The sequence below is a fragment of the Pseudopipra pipra genome, chromosome 13 (assembly GCF_036250125.1).
Source record: "Pseudopipra pipra isolate bDixPip1 chromosome 13, bDixPip1.hap1, whole genome shotgun sequence".
Classification (NCBI taxonomy): domain Eukaryota; kingdom Metazoa; phylum Chordata; class Aves; order Passeriformes; family Pipridae; genus Pseudopipra; species Pseudopipra pipra.
In genome coordinates, this window is record NC_087561.1 from 6322273 (window position 1) to 6339142 (window position 16870).

General features: G+C 42.7%; 2 protein-coding genes across 4 annotated transcripts in view; one reads left to right on the top strand and one right to left on the bottom strand.

Moving 5' to 3' along the window:
• Window positions 1-16870, bottom strand: part of PAK3 (p21 (RAC1) activated kinase 3) — a 174615-nt gene that overhangs the window by 137950 nt on the left and 19795 nt on the right. The window lies entirely within an intron of this gene.
• The window catches only part of CHRDL1 (chordin like 1), a 38283-nt gene continuing 26361 nt past the window's right edge, over window positions 4949-16870 (top strand). Inside the window, exons 1-4 of one of the 2 annotated variants that reach the window (XM_064669800.1) lie at window positions 4949-5359; window positions 8206-8351; window positions 10247-10359; window positions 14292-14385. In XM_064669800.1, the coding sequence (XP_064525870.1) occupies window positions 8255-8351; window positions 10247-10359; window positions 14292-14385 (304 nt within the window). In that variant the 5' untranslated portion in view covers window positions 4949-5359; window positions 8206-8254. The remainder of the gene's footprint in view (window positions 5360-8205; window positions 8352-10246; window positions 10360-14291; window positions 14386-16870) is intronic. The other variant, XM_064669799.1, reaches the window with a different exon arrangement.

Sequence of the window (16870 nt, forward strand, 5' to 3'; positions counted from 1 at the left end):
CTGCTTTCAAGAATGTGTGGTAGTGAAAAAACAATGAAGGTGAAGCTGCTCCCAGAAATCAGAAATAATCACTTATACAGATTCTTTGATGCTGCTTTTCACTTGCTGAAAATAGTCACTGAGATGTTGTTGCATGCTACCTGGATTTACACTTTGGTGGAAGCATTAATTGTAAGTAGTGCAGGCTTCCTGCCCACAAAATGCTGTTCAGGCAGGAATTATAGATGAGAGTTTGGACTGAAGATTTGGACTTCCTGTCTCAAGGAAAAAAATGGCCCTTTCTGTTTTTTGAATCAACTAGGAATTTAGAGCTTTATTCTCAACTATTTTATTGATGTTGTGCCTCCAACACTCATTACATTCAATACAAGATTAAATAACACAAAAGGAATTCATTACTACTATGAATGCTAGAAAAAGACAAAAAGCCAAATCTGGCATGGCTACATAATCTTTTTTATAATAGGTAAATTAGATTAACACAGAGAATAGGTTAGAAATCACTGGTTTCTGTCCAAGATTACAATGCACTGTACCTCTGACAGTAAGATGTACCTGTTCGAGAGTTTCTGAATTGGACATTCAACTCTCTGGGCAAGAAGGTACAAGAAAAGAGATGACAGAGAGGAAAACTTTCTGTGAATGTAATAAAAATCAGCCCTTTCACAATTTCAATGTAGTTTGTGTAGATTCCTTGGGCTCTTTTGAAAGTTTGAGTAGCATTTGCTTCTACATATCTTGGTGATGACACTTTACTACTATTGCACTCTCAGTAAAGCACTGAGTACTAGTGTTTTGATACACAACAGGGAAGCTCATGCAGCTTATGAATATACCAAAAAAATGTATATTCCTACAAATTGCCTTGGAATCTTTCACATTACAGATATGAAAGAGAATGATAGAATCATAATTACAGCTGCATGCACTCTGTGGTGGTAATAGGTATTTTATTAGATTAGATTAGAAAAGAAACACCTGCAGATAAGCACTTCGAAACCAATGCAAAATTCAGGAGGGCCTCACTTCTGAGTGCATATATCTATTCCATACCAACACACTGGGATTCTTGACACCCCACCCAGCAAAGCATCATTTGCTCTATGATGGAATGGAAAATTGTGTGGTTCCCTTCTCCCGTATTTTCATGTTTGCTGCTGGCAGCTCTTGTGACTCTCTTCTCACCTGGGTATTTGGAAGGGGAATTTAGAGACCTGTCTTTTATTTGCATTTTTTCACAGAACAATTAAAGATTTTCAGCTAATCTTCAGTCCCAGCTGAATATATCCACATCAAAGTAATGACGAATTGGGCTGCAATTTGACATTTTATGTAATGCTGTTGTTGTTTAGCAAACTGAATTGAAATCTCAGGTTCACTTCATCCATCTGTCTCACTGGTAAATAAATTAATTAATTTCTAGTGCTAGAGGACTGACAGCCCACTGCAGATGAAGTCAGTGCTAAGAATGAACAGGAGGGTGGAGAATGCTCATGACCATCCTATGCCATAATCACAAAATTATGCACATCTGAAGCCCTCTTTGTTGAACAGTATATGTGAAGTCTGCTTGGGGAACATCCAGATTGTATTCCCAGTATAATAGTTGGGAGGGTTGATCCAAACCACAAAAACTAATTTAGAATTTTTTAAAAAATCCTGGGAATAATTTTTAGCATCTTAAGATTCATTTTCCAAAGAGATTCATTGAATTTATAGGACTGCAAAAACCAAAGGAATTAATTACATTAAGAACTTCCTTTCATACTTTTTTAGAGTGAAAATTTGACCATATATAAACAGAACAAAAAAAAGGACAGGGAAGTAAATGGAAGTTGTGTCATGTGTCTAACATCTCTCAGAGCTCAATGTCTGTTCCAATTAAGAAAATTCCACATGGTGTGTAAACATGTTAGCATTGGCATGAATCTTTTATCCTGTTTTTTCCCCCTCACACAAACTGAGAAATAATAGCAGGATACCTACATGCTGCTCAGTCACTGTGAGGCACAGCACAGGGACACGGACTTCCACTGTCAGTGTCCCATTATTAGCTGCTTAACTTCCATTATCTGTAATGAGAATTACATGGCTAAATCTCTGTGCTTTTAAAAATTTAGGGCATCCTTGAATCTCTAATGCTCACTATGAGGAGCAATTCTTTCCTGTCTGGACAACTAGGATGCAGAGCATATTCAAGCAGTGAGTTCTGGGCAGCACGAAGGGTAACAAGTACATATCAGATGCCTTCCAGAGCTCCCTGTGTCACATGTGTGCAGCAGCCCTGAACTTCACACGTTGCAGTAACAGCCCACTGCTGAGCAAGAGCATGGGGCAAGGTGTCTGTAAGTCCCATCAGTGCTGTGGTCTAAGGGGAATAAGACAGACCCCCTAACATGGGGCTGTACTAGCTGTGAGACAGGACAAAGCATAACGGGCTGTGGTGAGACACAAAGAGTAGTGGCTTGTACTTGTGCTTACTCCTGGGTGAGGCTTGGGCAGAGCTGGGAAAAGAGGAACAGCTTGGGCACGGGTGCAGCACTACCAGGATCCATGGGCACTGGCAAACCCTTCCAGCTCAGCAAGGATCAGACACTGAGAGGCCACCTGTGAACATTCCATTCAGGCACAATGTCCAGCATGTGCCACATTATGCTTTGGCCTAACAACCGTAACCCTCGCTGTGACACTGCGCCATGGGAAGATGAATGACAAGACGCAGAGGCAGCCTTTGTACGTGACCAAGAAAGAGGCAGATCCTGACAATGTTAAACTGCGTCATCACTCAAAAGCCCTCAGGGACATCCCAGCAACTGATGAACAGCACAGCTTGAGCAGCAGGATCAGGACTAGGAGTCAGACTAGGGCAGCTTGCCTTTGGAAGTCTGGGTTTCCCCCAAGTTGCCCATTCATTGAGTCCCAAGCCTTCACTTCAGAGAAAGGCTCTTTCGGCCAATTCTCTACAGCCTAAATCTGACAAAGAGTGGGAAAAGGAATCTGTTTTCTATATCTCCGTGTTCAGCAAAGGTCTTACACCTGAATTAGTATCTCCAGAGACCATTAGACACCATCATCTTCTGAAATAGTCTTACAGAATGCAGTGGAAAGTGCTGGCATCTGTAGCAACTTTTCCAAAGCACTCTTCAGGCCAAATAAGGAATTTCTTTCCAAAGAATCTCTCTGCAAAAGAATTCAGGTCACACAGTCTATAGAAAATATTTCATTTCTCATTACTACTACACTGACTATGCATAAAGAGTACTGTAACAATTACTGCTGTCTTTACACAGAGAAGTGTCTCAGCACAGAGAAGGAAATCCATGGGATAACCACTGTCTAGAGGAAGTTTGACAGAGGTGGGTAGCTCTGTTGGGTGAGTTGTTCTGGAGGACGTCTACACAGTAAAACTGAGCTTTGCCCAGGCCCAAAGCTGCATCTACCAAAGTCATGTTGATGCTATAAACCCAGACTATCGAGACTGTCTACAAAGACCTGTGGATTCCTACTCACAAAGATTTGCAACAGCACCAGTTCAGTCATAGATCTGAGTGTCTGTTATTCATGCACAATTTATCTCACAGGCTGGGCCTGCACAGTCTAACCCAGCACAACACCTAAAGGAACATAACTACAGCCCCACGATTTAGAGGCATGTGTGCACACACTTAATCCTTCCGTCCATGAACATGAATACACCTCTGCAGGACCAGAGCTTGCACAGCACAGGTTCTCTGCTTTCATGTGCAAATTACAGTCATATTTCTGATTACTTTCTCCATTTGCCCGTCCCTCTTTCATACAGTGGCTCTTCCAAAACTATCAGCCTGCAACAGTAGCCATCACATTCAGGAGTAAGCGCTTTAAGTGAGGATTTTTCCATAGGAACATGGATTACTGCCAATGCACAGCAAGGAAAAGAGTAGCAGAGTGACACAGAAGTAGGCATGGAGCAGTGTTTTCAAAATGCTTAGCTCCAGGACTTTCTCTTTTCCTTATTTCATATTAAGGGTTATGAAGTTGCATTTGACTAACACACAGCCCTGGTTACTCATGAAGTAACACTACAAAACCCTTAGTAAGTTATCTATCCCTTTCTCATGCAGTATAAGATTTCACCATACACTGTACCTTCAGTATTTTGTCCAGCTAAGATACAATGGAAGAAATGAAAGTTCTACTCAATTTTCAGCCTTCTGAAAATATCTCTCAAGCCTGAGAGGTGTATGACCTCCTAGCAGTGCTCCCCAAACACCCTGGTCCCAAACTAGGGGAAATAGGTTGTAATTTGTTTCTCCACATGATGTCTTTTCATACCTCACCTTTTTCTCAGATCATTTGTCAAGAGTTCACTGATCTCTTCTTATTAGTTACAGGGGCTACAAGAAGACAGAAAAAGAATGTTTGACCAAGCATATAATGAGTCATGGGTTTAATTTAGTTCCACCAGAATCTCAATGTGACCTTGAAACCTTCTAACACAATAAATCAGAGCAGAGGATATCAGCAGAAGGTGCCTGGCAGATCCCAGTGGATGCTAACTCCGGTCGGCTCTGCTCCGGAGGGCACTCCTCCTGGGACAATCCCATTAAAGAGCCGTCTCGGTGTGGAGTCCTCTCTCCAAGAAAGCCGCCCGTGGGGCTCTGTCACCCAGCCCGCAGCTCGTTTGAAGGCACCGGAGCGCGGTCCCGCCGCCCGGGTGCGGGTCCCGCTGCCCGCAGGTGGTTCCCGCAGGAGGAAGGGGAGCGCGGAGGGCGAGCGGGCTGCGAGGCCCCTGTGCGGGGTCGCCCCTCTCGGAGCCCCCCGGGGCGGAGCGGCCCCTCCCCGGCCGTGTCAGTCAGGCCGCGGTGCCGGGCGCGGGGCGCGGGGCGCGGGCGCGGCGGGGCCGGGGCGGGAGGCGGCCCCGCTCACCCCGCCTCCCGCCGCCGCTCCAGCGCCGCCGGGGCTGCGGGGCCGGACCCGCCGCCGAGCATCCTCCGGCCGCGGGGTCTCGCTGCGCTCCCCGCCGGGGCAGGAGGCGGTGGCAGGTGCCCCAGCCCGGGACTTTCCGGAGCGCCCGCCCCGCAGCGGCCCCGCAGCTCGGGAGTAGCGGATCCCCCCCTCTCCGCTCCCGTCCATCAGTCGGGGGTCGGGGGCTGGCGGCGGCAGGACCCCGTCGTTCCCCTGCTCGCCCCCTCGCCACCGAAGCGAAGAAGAGACCTAAAAGCCGCCGGAGAAGACGATGGCAACGTGAGCGGGCAGCGGAGCCGCCTGTCCGGAGCCCCGCCGTCCCCGGCGGAGCGGAGCGCGGAACCGCGCGGTGCCCCAGCGCTGTTCGCGGCGGTCCCCGAGCGGAGCGGAGCGGCCTCCAGCCCTGCCCCAGGTTTGTGAGCTCTGCCGTCCGAGCCGCGGCCCCGGGGAAGGCGCGGTCCCGCTGCCGGAGCTGCGGCACAGGCAGCCCAGCGGGGGCACCCGACGCCTCCCGGGCTTCCCCTCCGGCCCGTTTCGCCCCCCGGGGGCACCGCGGGCACCTGGCCGGGCCCGGGGCAGGGGGGCAGCCCCCGACCCGAGCTCCCCTCCTGGCCCCGGGCGGGGTTGAGGGCGCTCCCCGAGCAGGCGCCCAAGGGGCGGCTGTTCTGTCAGAGCAGCGGGAGCCGAGAGGCTCCGGCCGCGGCTCAGTGCGAGACCCGCCCGCTCACAGACACCTCGTCAGCCACCCCCGACGGCAGCGCCGGGGCTCGCAGGGAGAAAGCCTCGGGGAGAGCGAAGGGAGAGGGTTCGCGCTCCGGGTGATGCAGGGGGAGCGCGGCCGTCGGGGCAGGACCGCTGTCCCCGCCGCTCCATCGCCGCAACCCCGCGCCTCGCAGTCTCTGCCAGCTACCCTCGGCACTGCCTTTTCTGGCTTCTTTCGGGTTTTTTTTCTCATTAATCATAAAACGTGGCGAGACCGGACACTGCTTCTTGCAGTTACCAAACTGGGATCTTTGGAGGGCGAGGCGTTAAAAAGAGCCCCATCCGCCTTATTTCACTAAGTAATTTATGTAAGAAGGGGATCACTTTCATTGTTTCTACTATGCAGAAAACACACCAATAATTAACAGGTTAATCCTAACTGAGATTATTTAAACACAGGAATATTTTTAGGACATTGCCCTTTGGGGAAATAAAGGGAGTGTGCTAATAGTGAAAAGTATGTGTTTATATTTGGAGTAACAACAATACAGAAATTAAAGAGAATTAAGAAAGACATCAAAAGTCTCCATCCCCTTTCTGTTATTAACTCCTCCATCTCACATTACCGTGCAGCATTTCTGAGCGTAAGCAGTCCAAGTTTTAAAATGTTCTTCCTTTTGAAGACCTGACATTTAAAATGGATGGATTTCTGAGCCTTTCTATTCCAACTAACCAACCTAGCTAACAGGTAAAGTGCTGCACAAAGAATAATTGTGTGCCATTGATAATTATTGTTTGCTTAAGCAAACCCCAAGAAGGCCAAAATATTTAAACATTCAGATTTCTGTTAGTCTCAGTGATGTGCTACTGTTGTTCTCAATGTACACATGATGTCCTGGGACTAAATTATGAGGTTTTAATTTTAAACATGTTTTTAAAAGGATGTTTGGCTTCAGAATGTCCTATGTGATTTGAATATGTTGAAAGGAAAAAAAATGACTTAAACCTTTCTTCTGAAATTGAAATACTATTTTCAGCTTCCAAAGTCGAAATGGAAAGTTATGTTTTGTTACTGCACAGGGAGTGTGCTTTAAAAAAAGTGCTTTTGTGTTGGTTTGTTTTTTAATATCTTTTCAGATGCAATTTGCATTATTTTGAATGAGATTTCTGAGTACAGACAGAGTAGTTGCACAGGCTTGATTAGTTAAGGAAGATGTCCATTTTGTTTGTGTTTGGGGAATATAGACAAAAGGCAATAAAACCACTGATAAAATCAGATCACTCACCCTTTATTACAGTATCCTAGTTCTCAACAGTCATAATAGGAAGATTTTAATTTTAAGGGCTCATTAACTGTTCAGTGAGTTTCTCTAAGTTATCCACAACTTAGTCTTGACTATACATATATAAATTATTATTTCTGCCTTGATTACCTGTGACCTGAAACATATTCCTGTGCAGTTCTGTTATTTACATGAAATCTGAAGAGGTCCAATCAGTTTACAAAACACATTGTTTATCTTTCCAATAGTGACTCTTTTTGGTTTTTTGAAACTTTTGTAAAACTAATAATGAATCCATATCAAGGCTCTTAAAATCAACCCCAGCTCTTTCCAACAGTGTAAGTTATGGACAAGTGCACTCTGGGAAGATAATGCTTTTGTAATGAATTCTGATAAACAGCAAAGCACCAAAATTGTTCTCAGTTTAGAATTTTAGGTTTGCTATCAAAAACAAATTCTACTTTAGTTAATTAGTTTCTTTTAAATAATTCACCTTTTAAAAACCAGAAAAAAAAGATAAACAGAATGGCACATGCAGCAAGTACAATACCACATCTGCACCACACAGAGAAGAATACATTAAGCTTTGCTCCATATGCAAGATTTTGACATTAAAGATCTGCAGGAATGAAGATGACTTGTCATTCCCCCATTCTACTCTCAGCTATCAAGGCAACGGAAGGGTTAAGTCTAGAAAAATTAATTATACACAGTCACAGAACAATAGTGGTTGGGAGAGGGGCGAAGGGGCGAGTTGAATAGTGGTGGAAGCCTATTAGATGTGGTGAGGAAAACTCCCAGTGACTGAAGCGTGGCCAGGGGCTCACCCTGAGCAGGGATTCCCATAGTGCAGGGCTGGGACTCCAGGGACACCCAAAGTTAATTTTACGATGAAGCAAACATGTCACAACTGAGACTTGTATGTCCTGAGACACACTCCAAAGACATGCTCTACAAGAGCATCTTCCAAACTAGTTTCTTGGGGAAGAGAACTTTTAAGAATTTAGGTTGCTTACTTGCCAGATTTCTCTGCTTTGGAATAAAATAAGGACTTTTTTAGAAGTAATATCCAGTTTTCAGCTTTCATGAATGGGAATATGGCCCCTTTTAAAAATGAAATGATCTGAAGGCAAAGCTGTTTCCATGAAGGGAAGATCCATGATACAGACAGATTTTATTGTTCTGACAGTTTAGGATTTCTGTGTGCTGGATGAAATCACTAAGTATCTTACAAGATTTTATTTTAATTAATTTAATCTTTTCTTCACAACAGCTCAACATTCTCTACTTGGAGGCTCTTTCTTTTCCTTTTGTTGATAAAGATGAGAAAAAAGTGGATATTGGAGGATTTTCATTTTATCTTTTTTGGCGTGCTCTGTCTCCTTTTCATAGATGGAGGTAAACTAGAACAAGTAAAACGTAAGTAGACTTCAAACAAAGCTGTCATATTCACCTAAATTGGACATTTTCCTTCTATTTTCAGATGTCATTCAGAAAAGAATGTCCTGTACCTTCTAACTTTCTTCCTCCTTCTAATCCTGCATTTAGTAGAATCAGGTCACACCCACATTTGGGGCAGTTTCCTAAAGCTGCACAGGTTACACTGCATGATAAAGAACATAAAACATCAATTGGAGAATCTGTTTTATTTCAAATATCCTGAGTCAAGAGTGTGCTTAATTCCATTTTAGTAACCTCTATAAACATCTGACAGATTATCTGGAATCTGTCCCATGTGTAAGACTGTTGTGCTCAAGTTTTCAGCTAGTGTAAAGCTCGGCCAAGACTGTTCTGTTGTGTTGTAAAAACAACCTCATATGAACTGGATTAGGTACATCCTTTGAGAAAATTAAGAGTCTAAGCACTGTCAAAAACTTGATGAGAAGAATTGAAAAGAATACAAACAAAACAAAGGGAGTATTTCTACAAAGCCTGTTATCCACGGGAGATGTTAACACATTTCAGAAATCATGGCAAGGAGGAATAACTACCCAAATAAGTCTAGGAGTTATTGAGTGCTCCTGTTAATAGCTTTCTGGAATGCTCTTCCAACCTGCACAGGTTGTTTTTTGGCCTTCTTCTTACAAAAGACATTGTTTGCCCTTGAGAAGTAATTAAAATTTTTAGCCTCAGTCTCAGCAGCTTCTGCTTCCAAGGAAGTAGATTGGAAAAAAAAAAAAAAAAGAAAAAGGAGAGTGAGTTGCAGAAAGGCTCCCTGCCCTGCTGAACTCACTCACAGGGAAACCATGTGCAGGTATCCCGGTTCAAAAAACCACAGAGTCAGAAATTATCAAATTCCACTTCAGTTGTCTGCTTTTTCATATCCTGCATTTCATTTGTCATGCTTCTGTGTGAAGGGAAAGCAGATCACTTCACAGTTTCTAACAGTTCCTAGCCCTTGCTACCTTCTTCTAGCCCAGTAAATATGAATAATGTCCCTTGCTTGGATTATCACATGGAAGACAAGTATTTTGTTAGATACCCTGAAGTATCATCTATACTGAGATTAATGAAATAAACTGAATTTGAATCATAGAATCATAGATTTGGGATATCCTTAAGACAACAGGAAGGAATTCTCACATGGAAACACATGAGAAACACCCTTTTATTGAAGAGATTTGAGTTTGCAATGTGAAACCATAATGTGACAGGGAGAGACAGGACAGTAATGTCTGACAGATATATGGGTACCTGCAAAACTGCACCTGCGAGATTAAAAGTGCTTAACGAACAGAAAGATCTTAAAATATTTTGAAAGCTGATGCATAAATTATTTCACAAAAATGAGCACAAATTGTTCTGAAATACTAGCACAAACTTATTACATTGTTAAAATACGGAGTTACTGAACATGCAGTGTAAGCACAGTGCATTTATCTTCCCTTTGCAGGCCCCTTGTTCAAGATCTCTCTGTGGTACAAAATGGGATATCCCAGAGTTGGGCCAATTGCTTTGGGTTTGCCCTGAAAAGGTTTGGTTTCCTATAAGTCTCTCTGAGTGATCAGGCACTTTAATTTTCTTGCATAAACAGGATCTTAGCCTGAGTTTTTGCAGGTGGAAGGATAAACTCACCTGTATGAAAGCCATTTTATCAGCTGTTTCAGGAGTTGAAATTTTGGAAAGATGGGAGGCCACATCATTTACTTTGGTTTGGGTGGTTAGAAAAAACAGCATGTGAAACTAAGGATGCTTCCATTGTGTGATTCTCCAGGGAAAGAACGAATAGTTTAGAAAACTCTGCACGCCCAAATACACTTTGTATGAACAGAATGGAAACATTCATTCATAGCTCTTTCAACTCTTTTTTACAGATTCAGATACATACTGTGTGTTTCAAGATAAGAAGTATCGTGTAGGAGAAAGATGGCATCCTTATCTAGAACCCTATGGCCTTGTTTACTGCGTTAATTGTCTTTGCTCAGAGGTAGGACTGCTGACTTATTGATCTTACAACTTATTCTACTTGCTTCACTGACTAGAATCCTTTTTGTTGCAGCTACAATTTGACAAAGCCCAAACCTGTTTTCATTAGTGGGTCCTGATCATGCTACAGGAAATAGAGGCAGGTGATCCTAGTAAAGGGAAAAAATTAACAGAGAAGGCCAATACTGGCAAAAAATACTTGCATGGCATAAACAAAACAGCTCCTTAACTAGCCAGAAGCCTTGTCAATGCTGAGCATTACATATTGACTCATCAGGCCCCACTACCAACATACAATCCTTGCAGTTCCATCAATATGGATGATTATGCTGAACCTGAATTTGGTGGTGCTTTGATCTGTGTACAGTGCCAACATCTTCAGGAGCATTTCTGCCTTAAAGTGTTGAAGGAACAGGCTTGGATATCGCTGTTAGTAAAGTCAGTGAAAGAAGAATGAGATAATGAACCATGAGAAAAGGGTATGGGGAGCACAGAGAATTGGATAAAATGTGAAAGGACAGGTCCTTGACTCCCATCAGTAGATGGCTGATGCAAAAACACAGCAGTCAGAGGTCCCCATAGTATGTAATATACAGCTGGTGGAGAGAGGCAGGAAAATGAGAGCAGAATATGTCCCTTGGAGTACTTTAAAATAAACAATAAGGGATCTTAGTCACTAACACATGAGACACTCCAGATGCTGAGTTTTGTCTACTGTATTTAATGCAAAATAAAATATTCCTGGCTATTTTCCCTCCCTGCAAGTGTAAAATATTGGGCCCCTGTGCAGCATTTGCTCTGAGGGAATCTGCTACTACAATTTAGTGCAGAGATGCACAAACAGTAGTCCCACGAGCTTGGCTGCAGCTCAGATCTATGCAGCAGAATGCAGCTGTAAGAGAAAAAAAAAAGAGCAGGAAGAAAAGGAAAAGTCCTTATTTAGAGCAAAAAAGGAGTTTCCATTCATCTTTTGCTGATGTATATGCAAAGTTGAAAACTCTCTCAAGAGTCTGCATGGAGTAAAATGCTCATTAAATTGCTGTAAGGATATGTCTTGAGTGGGGATTAAATTAACTGGAAACCCTAGAGATCTGGATACAAATCATTGCTTGGTGATTTTTAGGAAGATGCCAGACAGTCTGGAGGGATGGGAAAGTGCATGGTGTGCTCCTCTAGAGAACAGCACTGCTGGGACCCAGACATACCCACACACACCCACGCACCGTGAGGCTCCAGCAAATGGAGTCTGTTTTATTTCTTTCCTTCGCACTTGGGCACAGAAAACAAAGTGACAGTTCAGGGCAGAAGGTTTAGTAAAGATGGAAACTGCTGATGGTAGTCCCCAGTACATGCAGCTCAGGAGTGAACTCGACTCTACTCCCTTGTTTGCTGTGGTTTACCTTTGGTGTACTGTGAGGATGCAAAAAGTGACCTGGTGTTATTTCAGCAGTGAAGATGCTGAGGGATCTCTGGGATGTGACTCTTGTTGTCTGGAAGGAAGACTCCAAATAACAACTGCAGCATCCAGCCACTCATTTGAGCTTTGTCCTGGCCAAAAACATGCCCTCAGAACATTGACCTATAGTAAAAGCTCCTGATTCCTTCAGGGACCCTTAACAATTTATAATTTTAACAAAGTAAAGGCATTAGAAAACATGCCATGACATAGCACAAGCACAGACCGTAAACCATAAACCAGCATAAAAATTTAAAGTGTGCCACAGAGAGCAAATAAGAGACACTTAAATGTAACCCACCTATGATTCCCTCAGGCAAAGAGTATGTACAGAGTCTGAAGCAGCAACTGATTCCCTCACACTGCAGAGAAAAGCAAAAAAATCCCCAGGGATCTTCATCATCAGTGTGATCAAAATGTCTTTGCTGGCCTCAAACCTCATGATCCAGATGATCTCTGCACAAAACAGGTCATATCAGCCAGGCAACAGAGAGAGATTTCTGATCCATGCTCCATCTCTAAACAACAGTCTGTCTGTCCATACCCCAGCACACACAATTATGATGTTTAAGAAAAAAACGAAACAAATTAACTAACTAAACAGAGACCAAATTATTCAGCCTGGAATTTAAAAAAAAAAAAACTTTCCTGTTTTTGTGTGTATGTAGTATTGTATTTTTACAAGATAGAATTTACATACTTAAGCCAGAGTAAAACTAAACATAATTCAGTGTTCTCACCCTGTTCCCCCTTTCTTTTACAACCCCTCCTCCCACCCCCAGTTCACAGGGGAGCCTGTTGACTGTTACTGTCAAGTAAATTTGAGCACTCACAATTTGTTAGATCATTATTTTACTCTCTAAAATACAGCAACTTTTTGCTTGTGTTCGTAGTCAGATCTGCAGACTTCAGGAGCTAAGCCAACTGCTCTCCACACTCAGCACTGATAGCCTAGCTCGGGAAGAGGTGCATTGGCACTCTTTGGTACCTGATGCAGAAATGCTGATCATAGCCCTGGCTCACAGGGACCAACAGGCACTTGAGCCCTGCTCTGGTCAGCAGGGCTTGGCCTCCCAAACACCACTGTGAATCCAAGTGTAAGATCAGTCTCACTAAGCACAAGATCAGTTAAAACAGTTCTGTCCTGCTGCAGACAGTGGAGTCCTGCTGGCAGACCAGAGCAGCGAAGTTGGCCTGCAGAATTTTGTCACAGCTGATCATGCACAGAAAGTAAACATTCACCTCAGGAGATTCCGCAGGATGTAAAATGAAAAAGGGAGTGAGGTCATGGAACAGGACAAGTCAGCAGCATGGAGCCAGGTCAGCAGGCAGTGCCAGCCTTTCTTCCACAGCAGTGCTTTACAGGCTCTCTGGTGAGAGTCTGCTGGGCAAGGAGCTGTGTGGACCAGGGACAGTCCCTATCCTGTGAAGGTCCTACAGCCCCAAATTTACTCCTCCTCAACAAAATCAGTATATTTAATTTCAGTCATCATTGGAAACAGATGGTGATACCATTTTTAGTGTCTCTTTCCAAAGCAGATGCACAAATGTAGCTCGTGGCTAGCAATGATCTAACAGTATGATTCCAGCCTGTGGTCTGCAGATATTTAGGAGTCAATGAATTATTTTGAAAGAGATGACTAGAAAGGCCTACACATCTGCTGTCTAAGGAAGTCTGCACCTCCCCTGGAAACATTTCACTGTTCTAGAAGGCATATGAAAATGAAGTGAGTTTGGTCCTGACACCACCTAAAACTAGTCATAGCATGGTATCAGTGTTCATGCTAAAAGATCTTTCTTGCTATAAATATGAGCAACTCAGAGCTAAATTAGAAGGATGAATTATAGATGGGAAGTAGGAATTTGAAATGGATAGTCTTTTCTGGTGACACACACCGGAGAATGAAAATTCCCTGTGTTTTAATTATAAATCAAACTTAGATGTGGTCAAATAGAATATTATGTTAATGACATGAATAATGAACCCTATTCCCAAGACTTACTCATATTTCTTAGAAAAATGGCTACTTACCAACTGGTGTTTTTGTCTACTGGGAAACCCATAAAATGAAAACAAAAGACTCTCCACAGTTTTCAGGAACAATTACAGACACTATTGTCTCTTGTGGTCTTGAACTAACCCTCAGTAGGGGATATCTCATAGACCTACCATTAATTATCCATGTCTTAGTTTTGGAAATGCAATTCCTAAGCGTAATCTGCTCAAAAGAAAAAGACAAATTGAGATTGTTGCAATCCATTTTTAGACACTTCCTCTGATTTTAAGGTTTGTATGGATTTCTGACCTTCAGCATAAATTCAAAGGCAGTAGAAGTAGTCTGGGCTTAGCTTGGCATGAGTGAAACCAGAATGTTGTAAAAAGTCTTTTTTTTTTTTAATATCTGGACATAGAATAGAGAACATAGAAATTTGTAAGACATTTCATTAAAGTATTATGCATTATGTTCCACCTGCAGAATGGAAATGTACTGTGCAGCAGAATAAGATGCCCAAGTCTACACTGTCCTTCCCCTGTGCATGTACCACAGCTGTGCTGCCCACGATGCCCAGGTAATTCTATTAATGACAAACAAACAGTCCTTTCTGAAATAGTTATTTAATATGTTGAATAACAGCAAAATTAAATGTATGTGCTGGAAAACTTCTGTGAAGTAAACATCCTCCTATATCCATTAAGGTCATGAGAGGCTTGTCCTACATAAGTTATAGTATTTCCCATGGTGGTTTCTTCATAGGAAATCAGAAATATAGATTTGGGATGGGATCAGGTAAGCTACCAAGTTCAGTTCCCTGCAATCCAGGCAGAAGATAGCAGAAGTTTCATTGACTGTCCACTCCCCACTTTTATCTCTAAACTCCATCACAATAAAACACCCTCCCACAAACTTCCTGAGTTTCTGCTTTTGGTGCTTTTCATAAGAGCAGGCTAAAATTTATGGTTATTTGCAATGGTTCTCTGTTAACAAGCGATTGAAAATAGCTGTGGCAAATGTGCATTTGTATAGTATCACTGTACAACCAGTCTGGTAACATTTGCCTTTTACATCTCAGGTCCAGGCATAGCTTCATAATTAGTAGAGACTGTTGTAAATCATAGAAGCAGTGCTGTAGAAGTTTATGACTATATAAATCCAATTGGATATGTATAGTAAATTCTTCCAGACTGTACATTTATTATATGCTCATTATTAAGAGCCACTGTATGAAAGAGGCTAAGCAGAATCTTTCACGAGGCTGTTACAGCATTCCCGACATGGCCTAATGGCTGGTAGATTTGATTGGAGCTTTTCCCCTAAATGTCTGTCTTAGTGGCACCCCACATTTCTACTTATAAAAGAGTATTCATGCAGCATCACAGAAAGGGGTTTTATTTGACTTTCTTCAGAGAGATTCATTGTCTGAGGAAAAGAGCTGTTCCCTGCCCAAAACCTGTGAGCTGAAGGCAGGAGGCAATGGCGGAGGGATGGGAGTGCACAAGAAGGGAGCTGTTCAGCTGGGATGGGAGTGTGTTCACGGCACTTACTGGGTAAAAAGGGCATCCACCCATCAATTTGGGGTAGGATTCATCTACCCTGGCAATTATATACACTCTCAGATATGTATATCAATATCTGATCTAGGTATCTAGAATCCCTTTTTAATCAGTGACAAGGAAGAACCATTTCAAGCATATAACTCATCTGATGCCATGATGCCACTGTTGTGTCCTAGGATGAGATTGAGCCCATTCAACTCTAGATTCAACATTTTGGCATTTAGTTGATGATAGAGTTCTATCTATGATGGTCTAATACATTGGAAAGAAAGTTTGTAAGGCAGTATGCTTTCTTTGGCCAACTACAACTGTTAGTTAAAATGGTAAGATGCTGGGAACACAAACCCCTCTTCTGTTTCCAGATCAAAAGCAGGACTGGTGTGCCCAAAATCTGGCCTGTTTTTCCAGGTAGTCTAGGCATTAGTTGGCAAGGGAATCATCTAGATACCCTTTATAGCTGTTGGAAACATGATGTCTGAGAGGGTGACATCCTGTTACCCAGAATGAGAAGACTTTTCCTGGAGATGTCTGTCACTCTCCACTGATTATTGAGGGAGCACAAGAAAATAGCTTAAATCACAGAAGTCCTACTCAGTATGTAATTGACATCTGTACTCAGGAACTTTTTCTTTTCATTTTTTAGTATCTTTGCAATAGAAACATAATTCTTCTAGATTGACTGTTTTTTCTTCAAGTGTTCTTTGGTAGTGAACTGTTTGGCTTTTCTTCTGTTCATAAGGTTGTAAATGCCATGATACATACCAAGATTTTAAAACATTCTACAATGGCCTAGTAAGGAAGAGTAAGGGCCCCTGTAAACTCTCAAATCCATCTTATCAAATTAAGTTCTTGCTAATAATAGTCTTCAGCTGGAATTTTGTACTCTGTGTTTAAACTGATAAATACAGAAAATTATCAGAATGAACCTTTCTTGAATTGTGACCCATTATCTTCTCTTAGCTGCCCCTACAGTCTATTGGCTACCTATGATGGGGCATTACATTGTTAACTGGGCACCATCTCATTAAAATGAGAGTCCCACTAAGGTCTATTTTTACTCTACATGAATCTGTAACTCAGATAGATCTGCTCCAATGTTAGGCAAGAGAGAACCAGGAATCTCCTGTGATGTCAGGGGTTATTTGCATTCTGCTTTCTGCAGTGATTATGTGTATCATATTTGGTGCTCCATCTTCAGTGGTAATGTTCATGCCTGATCTGAACAGGAATCTCCAGCATTCTTGCACATCTTGTGCCAGCTTTCCATTCCTGTGTGTCTGGCATACAATGTCTTTTGTGCAACATGCCATGATATGCAGGAAATTCACTTCTCTGCTTTCCCTGGTTATTTTCTAATAGAACATGTGAGAGCTCTGGCCATTGGCCATCAATTGGAATCACCCTCATAAGTGCTCGTTATATTCTGTCCCGTGATGTTTCCCCTCTGTTTCTCAGGCTGCATTTCAGAAGTGAGTAGTGCTAGTCAGAGTGACCTTCTCT